General features: G+C 61.5%; 1 protein-coding gene across 1 annotated transcript in view; it reads right to left on the bottom strand.

The window, feature by feature from the left end:
• Positions 1–13,913, bottom strand: part of CFAP99 (cilia and flagella associated protein 99) — a 47,213-nt gene that overhangs the window by 11,309 nt on the left and 21,991 nt on the right. The window contains exons 3-10 of the mRNA XM_051836699.3: positions 11,354–11,498; positions 10,228–10,322; positions 5,682–5,794; positions 4,271–4,448; positions 3,863–3,943; positions 3,706–3,780; positions 2,894–2,965; positions 2,603–2,691 (exon numbers count right to left, since the gene is read on the bottom strand). Of these exons, the coding sequence (XP_051692659.3) occupies positions 2,603–2,691; positions 2,894–2,965; positions 3,706–3,780; positions 3,863–3,943; positions 4,271–4,448; positions 5,682–5,794; positions 10,228–10,322; positions 11,354–11,498 (848 nt within the window). The remainder of the gene's footprint in view (positions 1–2,602; positions 2,692–2,893; positions 2,966–3,705; positions 3,781–3,862; positions 3,944–4,270; positions 4,449–5,681; positions 5,795–10,227; positions 10,323–11,353; positions 11,499–13,913) is intronic.

Below are 13,913 nucleotides of genomic sequence, written 5' to 3'. Positions count from 1 at the left end.
TTTCTGTAAAGGAGCTGTCTCTCTACCTGCCTGTGCCAACAACGTTTGAACCAAAACCTGTTGGTAAGGCTTGAACGGAGGCTACAGTTGGGACAGCCATCACACGTCCCTGGGGAGTGTTGGCCCAGTGAAGTGGATGATGCAGCCAACACCAGAGACAACACCCAAGCCACACGCACCGCCCAGGGCCCATGGCCCACAGTGTGGCACGCCCACTCCTCCTCATGCAGCTAGGCTTTGCTGTCCATCACGCTCCGGACCCCACGACACCTTCCTGGCGACCATAGCGTGCACGGCAGCCCCACCCCACGTCTGTCTCCTGGGGCTGTAATCGGTTCCTGCTCCGAGCACCACCTGTACCTATAAAAGGATGACCCAGACCGATGTGGCCAGTTCTCTTCCTGGATGCTGCCGGCGCTCCTGCCTGTGTGTGTGCTCTGTGTGCTGCCCCTCGGCCTTTCAGTAAATCCCGCCTCCTGCTCCGGGTGTCCCAGTTGTGTTCCTACCGGTAGGAAGACAAGACCCTGAACCAAGTTTAGCTGGGGGTCTCTCTGAGCCTCGCGAACCCCACAACAGTAGTACTGTCAAACCTGCCCTGCAGGCCACATAAATTGGGGGCACTAAACGGGGACCAGTAGGATTGTCCGAGCCCATGCTGCGTAGAACAGACACTGGCACTTGGCTGGGACAGAGTCTGCCCTCGACACCCCTGTGTGACGTCTGCCGGCAACCGCCATGGGGTCGTGGGACTGGAGAGCTCCCCTTGGGGCACTCGGTGCCTTGCTATGGAACACAGCCGGCTCCTAAGCCACTCCTGTGACCGAAAGACACAAAACCAACACCCCTGCGCCTGTCCCAAGTGAGACCCAGACACGTCCCCTAATGAAACAGAAACGGTGCCCCCTGGGCGATCCGGGGAGCCTCTGTCCCCCAGGTCGACTCTGGAGCTGTGTGGGGAGCTGCTCGGCTCTCTGGCCACTTGGGCAGTGCCTCCTCCACAGTCCTCAGCTGGCCAGCAGAGAGCTGCCGGGCGTGCGGGAGGCGGCCAAGGTGACAGGCCCCCACCCTGTGTGCAGGACGACTAAGGCCGGGAAAAACTCGGCTCAGGAGTGACGGAGACAGCCCCCATGTTTGGGCTGTCCAGGCTCAGCCAGGCGCACCACGGACGCCAGTTTGCAGGCCCAGGGACACGTGAGGTGCCCCTTAAAGGAAGACACGTTCTGCGCCTGTGTGATTCTCGCCCAGGGAGGTGTGCACCGCGTAAGGATGATGGGTTTTTCTTCCTTCCTGCATCACCTCAATTTCCCCCACCGGCTGCTGCGGCCACAGGACCAGGAAGACGGACAGGCGCTGGAAGCGAGGGGCCGGGACTGTGCAGCCCCACGGACTTGCCCGAGCCCTCGAGGGGTGGCCGTGCCTCCACCCCGGCTGCTCAGGGTTCTGCTATCTGAGCGGAGTGGGCTACACCAGCAAAGCCGCCTGCAGTGTAGACCAGCACCGTCCCCCAAATAGGTGGAAAAATCTGGGTGTAAAGGAACGAGTATGTGGGTCACGTAATCAGTGCCAGAGAGCTCAGAGCCAGCGCCTGCTAGGGCTGCGCACCCGGGGGCCTCACAGGTACGAGGCCGACTGGACTGAGTGGGCTTCTGGGAGCGGGCAGTGCCTTCTGATGGGGGGGATTGTCTGAAGCAGGAGTGGAACGAGGTTGTGAGATACGTATTTGGTTTCTTGGCACTTAGCTCCTAAAATCTTGGAATCTTCACAGTGATGGTTAAAAAAGATTTTTTTTTTTTTTTTTTTTTTTTTTGAGAGACAGACAGGGGGGAGAGAGAAAGCTTCCACTGGCCGGTTAAGCCCGAAATGGTCTGGATTGAGGCAGGAACTCAATCCAGGTCTCCCATCTGGGTGGCAGAGGCTCAGTTACTTGAGCCAGAAAGTGACAATGCCTTTTACTACCCTAGTGAGACGACTGAGGGAAAGCAGCCCCCGTGGCTCCAGGGTGGGGCTGGCCACCAAGGACCGAGGTGCGAGCAGAGGGCTGGGAATCCCGCTTCACCCCCCCCCCCAGCCGCCCACCCTCCGGGAGGGGCGGGGCTGAACACTGCTCACCCTGGCAGACGAAGTCAGAAGTCATCGGTGGTGACTGGGTAATCAGAACCCACAGAACCGGCTCCGTGCCCCTCCCCGCCACCTCCACCATGCCTCTGCTCCTCTGGACTCCTTGGGAGGGCACTGACGATAAGTCAGCCAACCCGTTTCCCTGGGTTCTGGGAGCCCCCTGAGTTAGAGGTGCCCTGGGCAGGGCTGCGGGAACCCCGGTTTGTAGCACAGGAAACCCGTCTGGGGTTGTGACTGGTGTCTTGTGGGGAGGGTCTTGGGGACAGAGCCCTCGATGTGGGGTCTGGGTGCACGGCATCAGAGCTGAACCACACTTGCCCCGCTGGTGAGCGGCCAGTGGGGGCGGCTGGGCTCCAAGTTGCTTCCTTCCTCAGTATCTCCTAGGCGCTCTCTGCGGAGCCACCCACCCAGCCCCCAGCCCCCAGCCCCCGGGGCTCCCTCTGTGAAGGCGGGGCCGAGGGGAGCCTCAGACCTGCGCGCTCACCTTTGCAGCTCTCGCTCCACCTGCCGCTGGTATAAGGCCCCTTCCCGCAGGATGGCTGCGGTGTTCAGCTTGACGGGGGCGTTGTCCGGCTGTGGTGGGAGGGGAGGGCTGGCTGGGGCGGCCGCACACAGGAGCAGCAAGTGACCTCCTGCCCTCCTGCCCAGGTGCTTCCTCGGCCGCAAGGGTGTGGCAGTCCTTGGGGGTCTCTGGGCCGTCTGCCTCTGGGAGCAGGACAGGTGGGGAGGGGTGGGTGCCAGGGAGAGGGGCTGCGTGGCCAGGTGCACCCCTCACCCTGTAGAAGGTCAGCTTTGGAGTCTTTCGAATTCGAGGTGGGATCTGGGGTTGCAGCTGCTTCTTGCATTCCTGCAGAAACCAGGGCAGAGGCTGCAGCTTGGCGTACCCACAGGTGCCCCCAAGCACAGCTGGGTGTTGGCTCAGCGAGCCCTGGGAGACCACCCTGCTCCCCCGTCCTCCCACCCAGCCCCGCCTGCCCCGGCAGCATCTCTCCCCCAGTGCCTGGCCAAGCCCCCTTGCTTGGTGCTGCAAGGTGCAGGGCCTTTGGGGGGGCGGGGGTCCCCACACAAGATGGCCTGGCCTCAGGGCTCAGCACCCATCTTTCCAGTGCCCCCCACAGGGCTGCTCTCTGAACCCGTCTGCCCCTGCCCCACCTCCTGCTGCCCCGTTGACAAGCACCCAGGAGGTGGACACCATACCACCAGCCACGGTGTGGACAGCGCCTGCTGAGAGGCCACCGTGGGGGAACTCAGCCATTTAGACCCCCAGCCTCGGACCTGCTGTTAGCAGGTGCCTGACCCTGGACCTGCCCCGCAGCTGGGGAGGGGCCCCTCTGAGCCCCTGAGGGAGCATCGCCCATCAGACCAGCGATTCCTCCGCCTGCTCCCTGCTTGGCGTGTGGGCAGACACCTGGGTTTCCCTACAGGAGAACTCAGGGCTCAGAGAGAAGGGGACGTGCGGAGGACCCGGATCCCCTGGCCGAGGCTCGCTCTGCGAGGTGCAGTCCCCCATTCCGGGGGCCCCGTGTGGGGAGGGACGTTTGTGTGGTCACCACTGAGACTGGCCTTGGGATAGGGGGCCAGGCGCACCTGTGCCGGCTTCTCCCCGCGGGCCCTGGGCATCGCGCACCGCAGCTCCTCCAGGTTCGCCTTCAGCAGCAGCTCCTGAGCGGCAGCACACGGGTCCTGGGCTGCACCGGGCAACCGCCGACCGGCTGCTCCCTCCTTCCAGGGGCTCCCGGCTCACCTCGGCCCTGCGGCGGTTGTCTCTCTTGATCATCTCCAGCTGCTGCTGCTCCTTGGGCACCTGGTAGGTGCTCCGGGGCACCTGTGTCGGCGGGGGGGTTATGAGGACAATAGCCGGCCGAGGTCAGTGGCCTAGGCTCCTGGCTGAAGAAGCTGCAGATGGGGTAACTGTGGGGTTGCTCAGCAACAGGTCCCCATCGACCATCCACCCTCCTATCCATTCACCCACCCACCCACCTAACCATCCATCCACCATTCACCCACTTAACCATCCACCCACCCACCCACCTAACCATCCATCCACCATTCACCCACCCGTCCACCTATCCATCCAGGTGATTATCCACCCACCCAACCATGCACCCGCCCACCTATCGACCCACCCACCCAGCTACACGCCTGCACTCACTGCTTTCATCTTGGCCAAGCTGGGGACTGGCTCCGGCACTGGGATGGCGCGGGGCCTGGGGACGGTCAGGTTGAATTCCTTGGGCTCTGTGGCCTTAGCCTTGGACTTCAGAAGGGGGACTTGACATGCCGACACTCCCTCCAGCTGGCTGATCAGCTCCTGGACCTTCGGTTGCCATCTTGAGGGCAGACATGGAGAGCCTCTCAGGCCCCGAGCGTGGTGTCTACCTCGGGTGGGCCTCCTGCTCGGGGCACCGTGCCAGCCACACCCTGCAGCACCACTCTCAGTGTCCCTCTTGTACAGGTGGGGAAACTGAGGCGCAGAGGGACGGGGACATCGCTGCTGCAGGAGGGGGGGGTTTGGGGACGAGCAGCCGCTGGGACTTGGAGCTAGTCTGGGCCAGAGCAGACAGCACTGGCGAAGGAGGGCGGGGGTGGGGAGAGGGAGCCATCGAAGGCCAGGAGCGCTCCGGAGGGCAGCAGGTGGTGAGGCAGCTGGGGGGTCGGGCAGGGCAAGGGCGGCGTCCATTGCAGGGAGCCATCTGGGAGGGGGAGAGGGAGGGGGCGGTACGACTTGCAGAGCTCCTGCCTCACATAGCCACCCTGAGGTGGGAAGGCCACCTTAGGGCTGGCCCTGTGTTCCCGCCTTTGGGGCAGGAGGTATGGGATGGGACGCAGGGAATCCCGCATAGGAAGCTGCGGAACCCGACTGGGCAGCTGCCCAGAGGCAGCATTGCAGGCCATGGCCCTGCGGGCATCCTGTGGACAGGCAGTAGGTCCAGCCTGGTCATCGGGGAGGTGGGCCAGCAGGGCCATGCCCGCTGTTGTGCAGGCTTAGCCCGACTGCAGCAGTGTGCTGGCCCCTGCTGAGGACGTCCCTTGGTGCAGTGCAGCTCCCCCGCCCTGCCAGGCCTCCCGCTCACAGCTGGAACCCACTGGCCTCTCTGCTGACCCCTGGAGGCAAGGTGACCCCTGTGCTATCGGAGCCACAAGGCCAAGGGGGGATGAAGCGGGGATGCTGACCCTGGGCGGAGGCAGGGAAGGCCTGGGAGCAGGGCAGGGGGTCACTAGATTTAGGCTGGAACCCACCACAGCTGAACTGCTGGCTGCTCAGGCGGCCCCTGCCCTACACCCATCCTTCTTGGGGTCCACAGAGAGGCAGAGTGGGTGGGTTCCAGGGAAGAAGCTCACGGCCCCTGGTCCAGGCTGGCCCTGAAACCCAGCATGGAGAGAGCCAGAATGCTGGACCACAGCCGGCCCCTCTGCCCAAGGCCGTGGCCGCCCCCCAGTCTGGACACAGGGCTTCTGTAGCCCTCTCCCTCCCACACGGTGACTACAGACCCTCAGAGCTGCTGTGATCAGGGAGGGGGGCTGGGAGGTCCCGTGCCCACCGAGGCCCCCGTGTCTCCCACCTCATCAGGGGGTCGATCCAGTTCTCCTTCACGTAGTTTGTCTCGTAAATGAGGCTCCACTCGTCCTTGATCCAGGAACACAGGTTTACGGGGTTGAAGAAGAACCCGAGGAACTGAGGGAGGGTAGGGGCTGTCAGGGAGGCCGGAGCCTTGGCCCAGACCCCCAAGCTGGCGAAGCCCCCGGGGCCCCTCAGTGGGGAAAGTCGGCGGGGGGGCAGCTCGGCTCAGGGTCGCCGCTGCGCGCGTGTGGTAGGGAAGAAGCCCCATCTCTCGGGACAGTCTGGGTGAGGCAGGGGCTCCGCCCCTCCCCAGCCCAGCTTCCCAGGACCTGGAAGGACCCACGCCTCCTCTGGGCAAGTTGTGCTGGACCTAGAATCCCAAGAATGAACCCAACTCCGTCCTTGCCCAGGGCGTGGTCTGCGGACAGGTCTGGGTAGAGCTGGGGGTCCCGCCCTCCCTGGGGGGGGGGGAGCATGTCTGCCTGGCCCCTGGCAGTGGGGGTCTGGGCCCTGGCCTGGGCAGAGCCTGGCCCTGGGGGCTCGCAGGCTGTTTCCAGGCTCCTGGGTCCCGGCCTCCCGGACTGGGCTCCAGCAGACGCAGGACCTGTTAACTCACCAGGCAGAGCCCACGTCCCTGGGAGCTCTAGGTGCAGGGGTCCCAGAAGCTGAAAACACGGCCAGCTTACAGGGCTTTGTCCAGCGAGGGTGTCACTGGAGACCCCTGCGTCCGGGCCTGAGGTCCTGAGAGCCCAGCACCCCGCACCACTCTCCCCCAGGCAGACTCATGGTGAGGCAGGAAACACGGCCCCTGGGTCTGGGTCCCCGCAGCTCACCCTGGTCCTGGGCCTTGGGAGGTAAAGCTGTCTAGTGAGGGGACAGCAGCAGGCAGAGTGCCCCCCCAGCAGCCTCCCCAGGGCCTCCACACCCCTCTCCAGTCACCAGCCCCCTCTGCCCTCGGCCACCTGCCCTCACCCACCCTGTGGCCTCTTCCAGCCTCCCCTGCTCCCCTGGGGTCCTTACCTTCCTCCTGCCCCACCCCCTTCACATCTCTGCCTCACCAAACCCTGCATCCCTGCCCCGGCACACACACACGTCCCAGCTCACTCTCTCTCTCACACACGCACACATCTCAGCTCACACACACACAGCACACATGTCCCAGCTCACGCACAGCACACACACACATATTTCAGCTCTCTCTCTCTCTCACACACACACACACACATCTCAGCTCTCTCTCTCTCACAGCACACACACACATCTCAGCTCTCTCTCTCTCACACACACCTCCCAGCTCTCACTCTCTCTCACACACACACACACACACACACACATCTCAGCTCTCTCTCTCACAGCACACACACCTCCCAGCTCTCTCTCTCTCTCTCACACACACACACACACCTCCCAGCTCTCACTCTCTCACACACACACAGTACACATGTCCCAGCTCATGCACAGCACACACACACACACATCTCAGCTCTCTCTCACACACACACATGTCCCAGCTGATACACACACAGCACACATGTCCCAGATCACACACATATCACACATGTGCCAGCTCTCACACACATGTACATGTCCCAGATCACACACACAGTACACATGTCCCAGCTCTCTCTCTCACACACACACATACGCACACAACACACACACATGTCCCAGCTCTCTCTCTCTCTCTCACACACACACACACACACAACACACATGTCCCAGCTATCTCTCTCTCACACACACACACGTCCCAGATCACACACACAGCACACATGTGCCAGCTCTCACACACATGTACATGTCCCAGCTCACACACACAGTACACATGTCCCAGCTCTCTCTCTCACACACACACATACGCACACAACACACACACATGTCCCAGCTATCTCTCTCTCACACACACACACAACACACATGTCCCAGCTCTCACTCTCACACACACACACACGTCCCAGATCACACACACAGCACACATGTGCCAGCTCTCACACACATGTACATGTCCCAGCTCACACACACACAGCTCACATACACAGCTCTCATACACACACAACACACATGTACCAGCTCTCTCTCTCTCTCACACACACACACATACACACACAACACACATGTCCCAGCTCTCTCTCTCACACACACACACATACACACACAACACACATGTCCCAGCTTATACACAAACAGATCATGCACACACAGAACTCACATACACACAAAACACACACAGCATGCACACACAGAGCACACACACAGCTCACACACACAGCTCTTATACACACACAACACACACAGCATGCACACACACAGAGCATGCACACACACAGCATACACACACAGCTCACACACACAGCTCTCATACACACACAACACACATGTCCCAGCTCTCTCATACACACACAGTACACATGTCCCAGCTCTCTTTCTCTCTCTCTCTCTCACACACACACACAACACACATCCCAGCTTATACACAAACAGATCATGCGCACACACAGCTCACACACACACACAACACACAGCTCTCATACACACACAATACACATGTCCCAGCTCTCTCCCTCTCTCTCTCTCTCTCACACACACACACACACACACGCACGTCCCAGCTGGGCTGCTGCCTCCACCACCATGGCCAGGAGGCCGCACGGAGCTGCAGTGGGGGTGGTCTGGGACAGCCCTCTGCCGGCAGCATGTCAGTTGGGGGTTCCTCATAGGCAGGACCACCCCCCGGGGGTCGGCCCCGGCTCCTGTGAAGGTCACGGGCCCAGGCCGCCTGACGTGCCGGGGTGTGGGCGGCGGGGCTTCCTTGCAGAGGCTTTGGGACAGCGTCCTGTGCCAGTCTCTTCCTGGAGTGGGAGGCAGGCAGAGGAACCTACTCCCTAGGGAGCCCGGCCTTGCCCAGGGGCACCTGGGGCTTGGGGCTGGGAGGGGGGCCCCGTAGGGCTGCCATCCGCTCCTGCACTTCCAGGAATCTCCTCCCAGCAGCCGTCAGATGGGTCCTCGCCCAGGTGCCTGTGCCAGGCGCGCCATGCTAACCCCGGTGCCGAGTGTGGCCAGTGCCCCGCCGTCCTGTGAGCCTGCGGCAAGCCCTGGGCACTCTGTCCCGGGCCAGCGTTCTGGGGCTCTGCGGGTCACCGTCGGTCGGGCGGCTCCACACCTGCAGAATCAGGGCCCTTGCTCAACAGTTATGAAGAATTTACGGCGGCAGCTGAGCACGAACCAGCGCAAGCCGCTCTGAGCTCGGGGAAGCCGGCCTTGGGTCGGCCCCAAGGCGTCTCTCAGAAAATGTGCTTCTTTTCCATGAAAAACAAGCCCGCTGCTTAAAGCAACCACGTGAATGCTGACGGTGAGTTCCTTAAGGAGAAGGGAAAACAGTGCTTCTGCTCCCCGCACCTGTCCGCGGGCCACGGGCCTGCGTGGGCCCTGGTCCTAGAACTCTGGACTGTGGCCCTGGCGGGCGCTGCTGCTCCAAGTCCCTCCCATCTCCCGGGACGCGAGCAGCCCCTCCAGAGCTGGCCGCTTCCTTCCAAGAGGCCCTGAGCACTCCTGGGCCTGGGGCTCCCCGTCCCCTCCAGAGAAGGGTCCTGGTGGCAACGTCCCCTCTCCGAACGGAGCAAGGAGGGGCAGCTGTTTGTGCTCCTCACGGGCTGTGTGGCCTCTGGCAAATCACATGACCTCTCGGTGCCCCCCCCCCCTCCATCGCGCTGAGTACCGCATGGGAGCTGCCGTGTGGTCACTGTGAGGACCAAGCACTGGGAGCTCCTGGACGCAGCGGACGCAAGCGGGCAGGGAGCAGCAGCCTTGGCAATACACTGTGGTTAGCCCACCCAGCTGCCCACAGAAGTGGCCCCAGGCAGACGGAGTTGTGAGCTCCTGTAGGCTCCCCTCAGCCCCGCCAGGACCCTTCCCTGGGCTCTGACGCTGCGTGGGTACCTGGGCGAGGGGACACTCTGCTGCACCTAAGGTTGGGTCTGGGAGGCTCCAAAACGCAGTCGGAGGTCGCGGGAGGTCAGCACCCGCCCGCACAGAGGGGAAGTGGCATCAGCTCTCCCTGGAGTTGGCGGGCACTGGGCACAGTGTGCACTTCTGATGCACCTTCCTATTCCTGCGCACCCAGGAGGCAGCAGGTGATGGCTCAAGTCCCCGGGTCCCTGCCGCCCACTGGGAGACTCGACTGAGTTCCTGGCTTTGGTCTGGCACAGCCCTGGCTCTTCTAGGCCTTTGGGGGGTGCACCAGGGGATGGAAGTGTGCTCTCTTCCCCCTCCATCCCTCTCCCTCTCTCTCTGTTTCCCTCTCCCTCTCTCTCTCTCTCTCTTTCTCCTGCCGTCTTCTCCCCTCTTTCAAACAAAATGGGGAAAAAATCAAAATAAAAAAGGAAAAATCCCCCAGGACAGAAACCTCACGTGGAAGGGTATCACAGCATAAACCCACCAGAGTCTCTTTTGTCAAAATGAAGCAGAGAGGGGGGCCCGGGGCAAGACAGACCTCGTGCTCCCGGTCTCTCGCCGCCCTGGAAGGTGGGAGGCAGGTGTGGGGCGTTCACCTTTCGCATCTTGTCCACGGGCTGGGCCCTGATGATGTCACAGAAGAGTGGGAAGCCGAGCTCCTCCAGCTGGAAGGTGGCCAGGTAGCAGGTCACTGGGGAGACAGGACGGGGCTGGCACGGCGAGGAGGCCGGCACCGCCTCCTCCACAGAGCCCGCCCTTGGATCTTGGGGAGAGTCTGCGGGGGCTTCGCAGGTGCCCTGGGAGGCAGTGGAGCCAAAGGCCAGGGCCCCGCCCCTGCAGGGAGCATGGCAGCTTGTGCTCACTGTCTCACACGTGCAGGGCGCCTGTGGCTTCAAAGCACTTCCCAGATATGATTTCATCTGAGAAACGAGAGAAATCGGGAATCCCAAACGTCCCCGGGGCTGAAAATGAGATCGTTTTGGATTTTTGTTCCATTCTGAGAAGCTGAAATGGCTCCAAGCCGATCGGAACGGGATGAGCCTGGACAAGGAGCCCTCAGCAGGGCAGGCTGCGCTCAGGCCCCTGCTGGGGGGCCCAGACGTGCTGCAGGCCACACAACCCAGGCTGGGCGGCCAGGGACTGCGCACAAGCCCAGCTCTGGACCTGGCATAGGGCGCCTCTCCTCCCTGGCAGCATCCCAGAGCTGGACCCACCTCCCCTGCAGTCCAGTCTTGTCCCCAGTGGCCACCCTGCCAATGAAATGGCACCCTGTGGGCAGGTGTCGGTCGAACCCAAGCAGGAGGCCCGGGCACAGATGTCTCATATTGGGTCTGCCCGGGATCAGCCCACTGTAGCGTCGGGGTTAAAGTTCAGGAAGCCAGGGCTCGGCCGCTGCCTCCCTCCACCCAGGCTGCCTGCTGGGGAGGGCCATGCAGCCTCAGCCAGGCCAGGCCTCCCTCAGGGGCCAGAGTCTCTGGACAGGGACAGCAGAGCCGAGGTCTTTCTGCCGTGAGCCTGGGACAGTGGACCTGAAGTCTCCATGCTCCTGTCTGGGGGGTGAGAAACACACCCACCCTGGCCCCCAACTCACGGCAGCCAGGGAGGGGCTGCTGCAGAAACACGGGGGCTGGACTCCCCAGGCCCAAGCCACACCCATCGGCCACTTCTCACTGGCGGGAGGGCAGCAGGCACAGCTCCCGGGGGTGTGGGATGTGCACGTACCCTCGAAGAGGCTGTAGTCGGCCCACAGGCAGAGCCGGCCAGCCCGCACGTAGAAGGCGTCCACCACGACGGTCAGCAGCTTCTGGTACTCCAGACACCCGGACAGGAGCTCCAGAACAAAGGCCTGCTTCTGCGGGCTCACAGCCTGGAAGAGAAACGGCCAGGGACTGCCGGAACGGACCAGGAGGAGAGCAGGGCCAAGCAGGGGACAGGCCCCCCAGGGCTGGGAAGGGGCAGTTAGCGGGGCCCCCGCCCCTGGACTGCAACATCGGAATGGGCCCGAGGCGGCCCCATGGTTCTCTCAGGCTGGTGACCGCCGGGCGAGTGGACAGAGGAGGTGAACCCACAAAACCATGAGCCGACGGAAAGCATGCAAGAACACAGAGGTCATGCAGGTGCAGTTAGGTGAGAACAGGGCTGGGGGGCAGAGAGGGGATGGGGAGCACAGACGTGCGGGTGCACTTAGGTGAGAACCGGGCTGGAGGGCGGGAGAAGGGATGAGAGGTTGTGGCTAACGGGGACAGAGTTACGTGATCCACTTATAAACGGCACACTTGGGAATGGTTGCGGCAGTAGATTTGGGCTGTGTTTGGTGTAGCGAGTAAAGCCCCTACCTGTGACACCACCATCCCATAGGAGTGTTTGTGTCCTGGCTGCTCCACTTCCCATCCAGCTCTCTGCTATGGCCTGGGAAAGCAGTAGAAGATGGCCCAAGTGCTTGGGCCCCTGCACCTGCATGGGAGACCTGGAAGAAGCTCCTGGCTCCTGGCTTCTGCCTGGCCCGGCCATTGCAGCCACTTAGGGGAATGAATCAGCAGATGGAAGATCTCTATCTCTGTGTCTTTCCCTGTTTCTCTGATTTTCAAAATAAACAAAACAAAATCTTTAAAAGAAAATAGATTTGTCATGTGTATTTTGTCATAATATTTTTTGAAGATATATTTCCAGATATATTCCAGAGAGAGAGAGAGAAAGGGAGAGAAAGAGAGAGAGAGAGAGAGAGGGAGGGAGAGAGATCCTCCATCTGCTGGGGCTGAGCCAGGCTGAAGCCAGGAGCCAGGAGCCTTTTCCGGGTCTCCCACGTGGGTGCAGGGCCCAAGGACTTGGGACATCCTCTGTTGCCTTCCCAGGGTGTTAGCAGGGAGCTGGATAAGAAGTGGAGCAGCCGGGACTTGAACTTGTGCACCTATGGGATTCTGGTGTCGCAGGTGACGGCTCCACACACCACACTACACTGCTGGCCCCCATAATAATTCTTAAACCTGAGTGCATATAAAGGTTTTTACACAAATGGGTTAAAAAATATCTGAAAAGATGGAAGTGCAAACAAGGAAAACATCCGTCTGAAAGCAGGATGGGAGTGGATGTTGGGCCTAGCCTGGATCTGAATCCCAGCTCTGGATCCAGAATACAAACCCTGGGAGATGGTGGGGAGAGCGCAGGGGACTGGGCTCCTGCAGCCAACAGCCTGGGAGACCTGGGTTGAGTTCTGGACACACTGGCCCAGGCCTGGCCATTTGCAGAGTGAACTAGCTGGTGGGAGCTCTCCCTCTCTTTGTTTCTTTAAAAAAAATATGGCAGGGTGGGGGGTGGGGGAGCAAGATGGGAATCAGCATCTCGCAGGAGCGGTTTTGTCCCCTTGGGGTCCATCAAGCTGGCGCTGCAGGTGCTGATGTCCCCAATGACCGGAGGCACATTCTGGTGTTTGAAACCCGTGCATGACCTCATTACTTCATTGGAACAAGTCACCGGCTCTGCAGGTGGAGCATTGCAAAGGAACTAGGTTGTTTTATTCTCTTTTTTTCTTAACTTATTTGACAGAGTTAGACAGTGTGACAGAGAGACAGAAAGAAAGGTCTTCCTTCCATTGGTTCACTCCCCAAATGGCTGCTACGGCCGGAGCTGCAGCGATCCTGGTCTCCCATGTGGTTGCAGGGGCCCAAGCACTTGGGCCATCCTCCACTGCCCTCCCGGGCCACAGCAGAGAGCTGGCCTGGAAGAGGAGCAGCCGGGACTAGAACCCGGCGCCCATATGGAATGCCGACGCCGCAGGTGGAGGATTAACCAAGTGAGCCACGGCGCTGGCCCCAGGAACTAGGTTTTTGAGAACATGCAGGGTTGCCCGCATGGCAGGGGGGAGGCTGGGTGGGACAGGCGGCTGCGGAGCCCTTTCCAGAAGCAGTGTGGAGACAGGTCCCAGGGACCCTGCATTTGCTCCTCCGGGAATCAAGGGAGCCGTCCAGGAAGCAGAGGACATTCATGCCCCAGCTGCTAGGGCGCCGGAACGCCGGGTGGTTCCTCGGTGCTGCCACGGGCACGGCGCGCCCTCCACAGGTGCTCCTGGAGAGCCCCCGAGGAGGGGACAAGGCGGTCAGCACAGGCGAGGTGGACACACTGGGCGTGGGCGGCTCCGTGGGCGCCGGGTGCCTCTGCCCGGTGTGCTGTTTCTCCACGCACGACTTCCTGAATCGGCAAGGGCCACTTCCACGGCAACTTAGAAACGGCTAACGGTTTTCCTTCAGCAAGTTGGTCCTTTCTGGACGTGTCCAGTGCCTTCCTG

This window comes from Oryctolagus cuniculus, chromosome 2 (assembly GCF_051225735.1).
Source record: "Oryctolagus cuniculus isolate XC-2025 breed Fujian yellow rabbit chromosome 2, ASM5122573v1, whole genome shotgun sequence".
NCBI lineage: Eukaryota > Metazoa > Chordata > Mammalia > Lagomorpha > Leporidae > Oryctolagus > Oryctolagus cuniculus.
The sequence above is the reverse complement of the archived record's forward strand: the minus strand, read 5'-3'. Positions and strand labels throughout refer to the sequence as shown.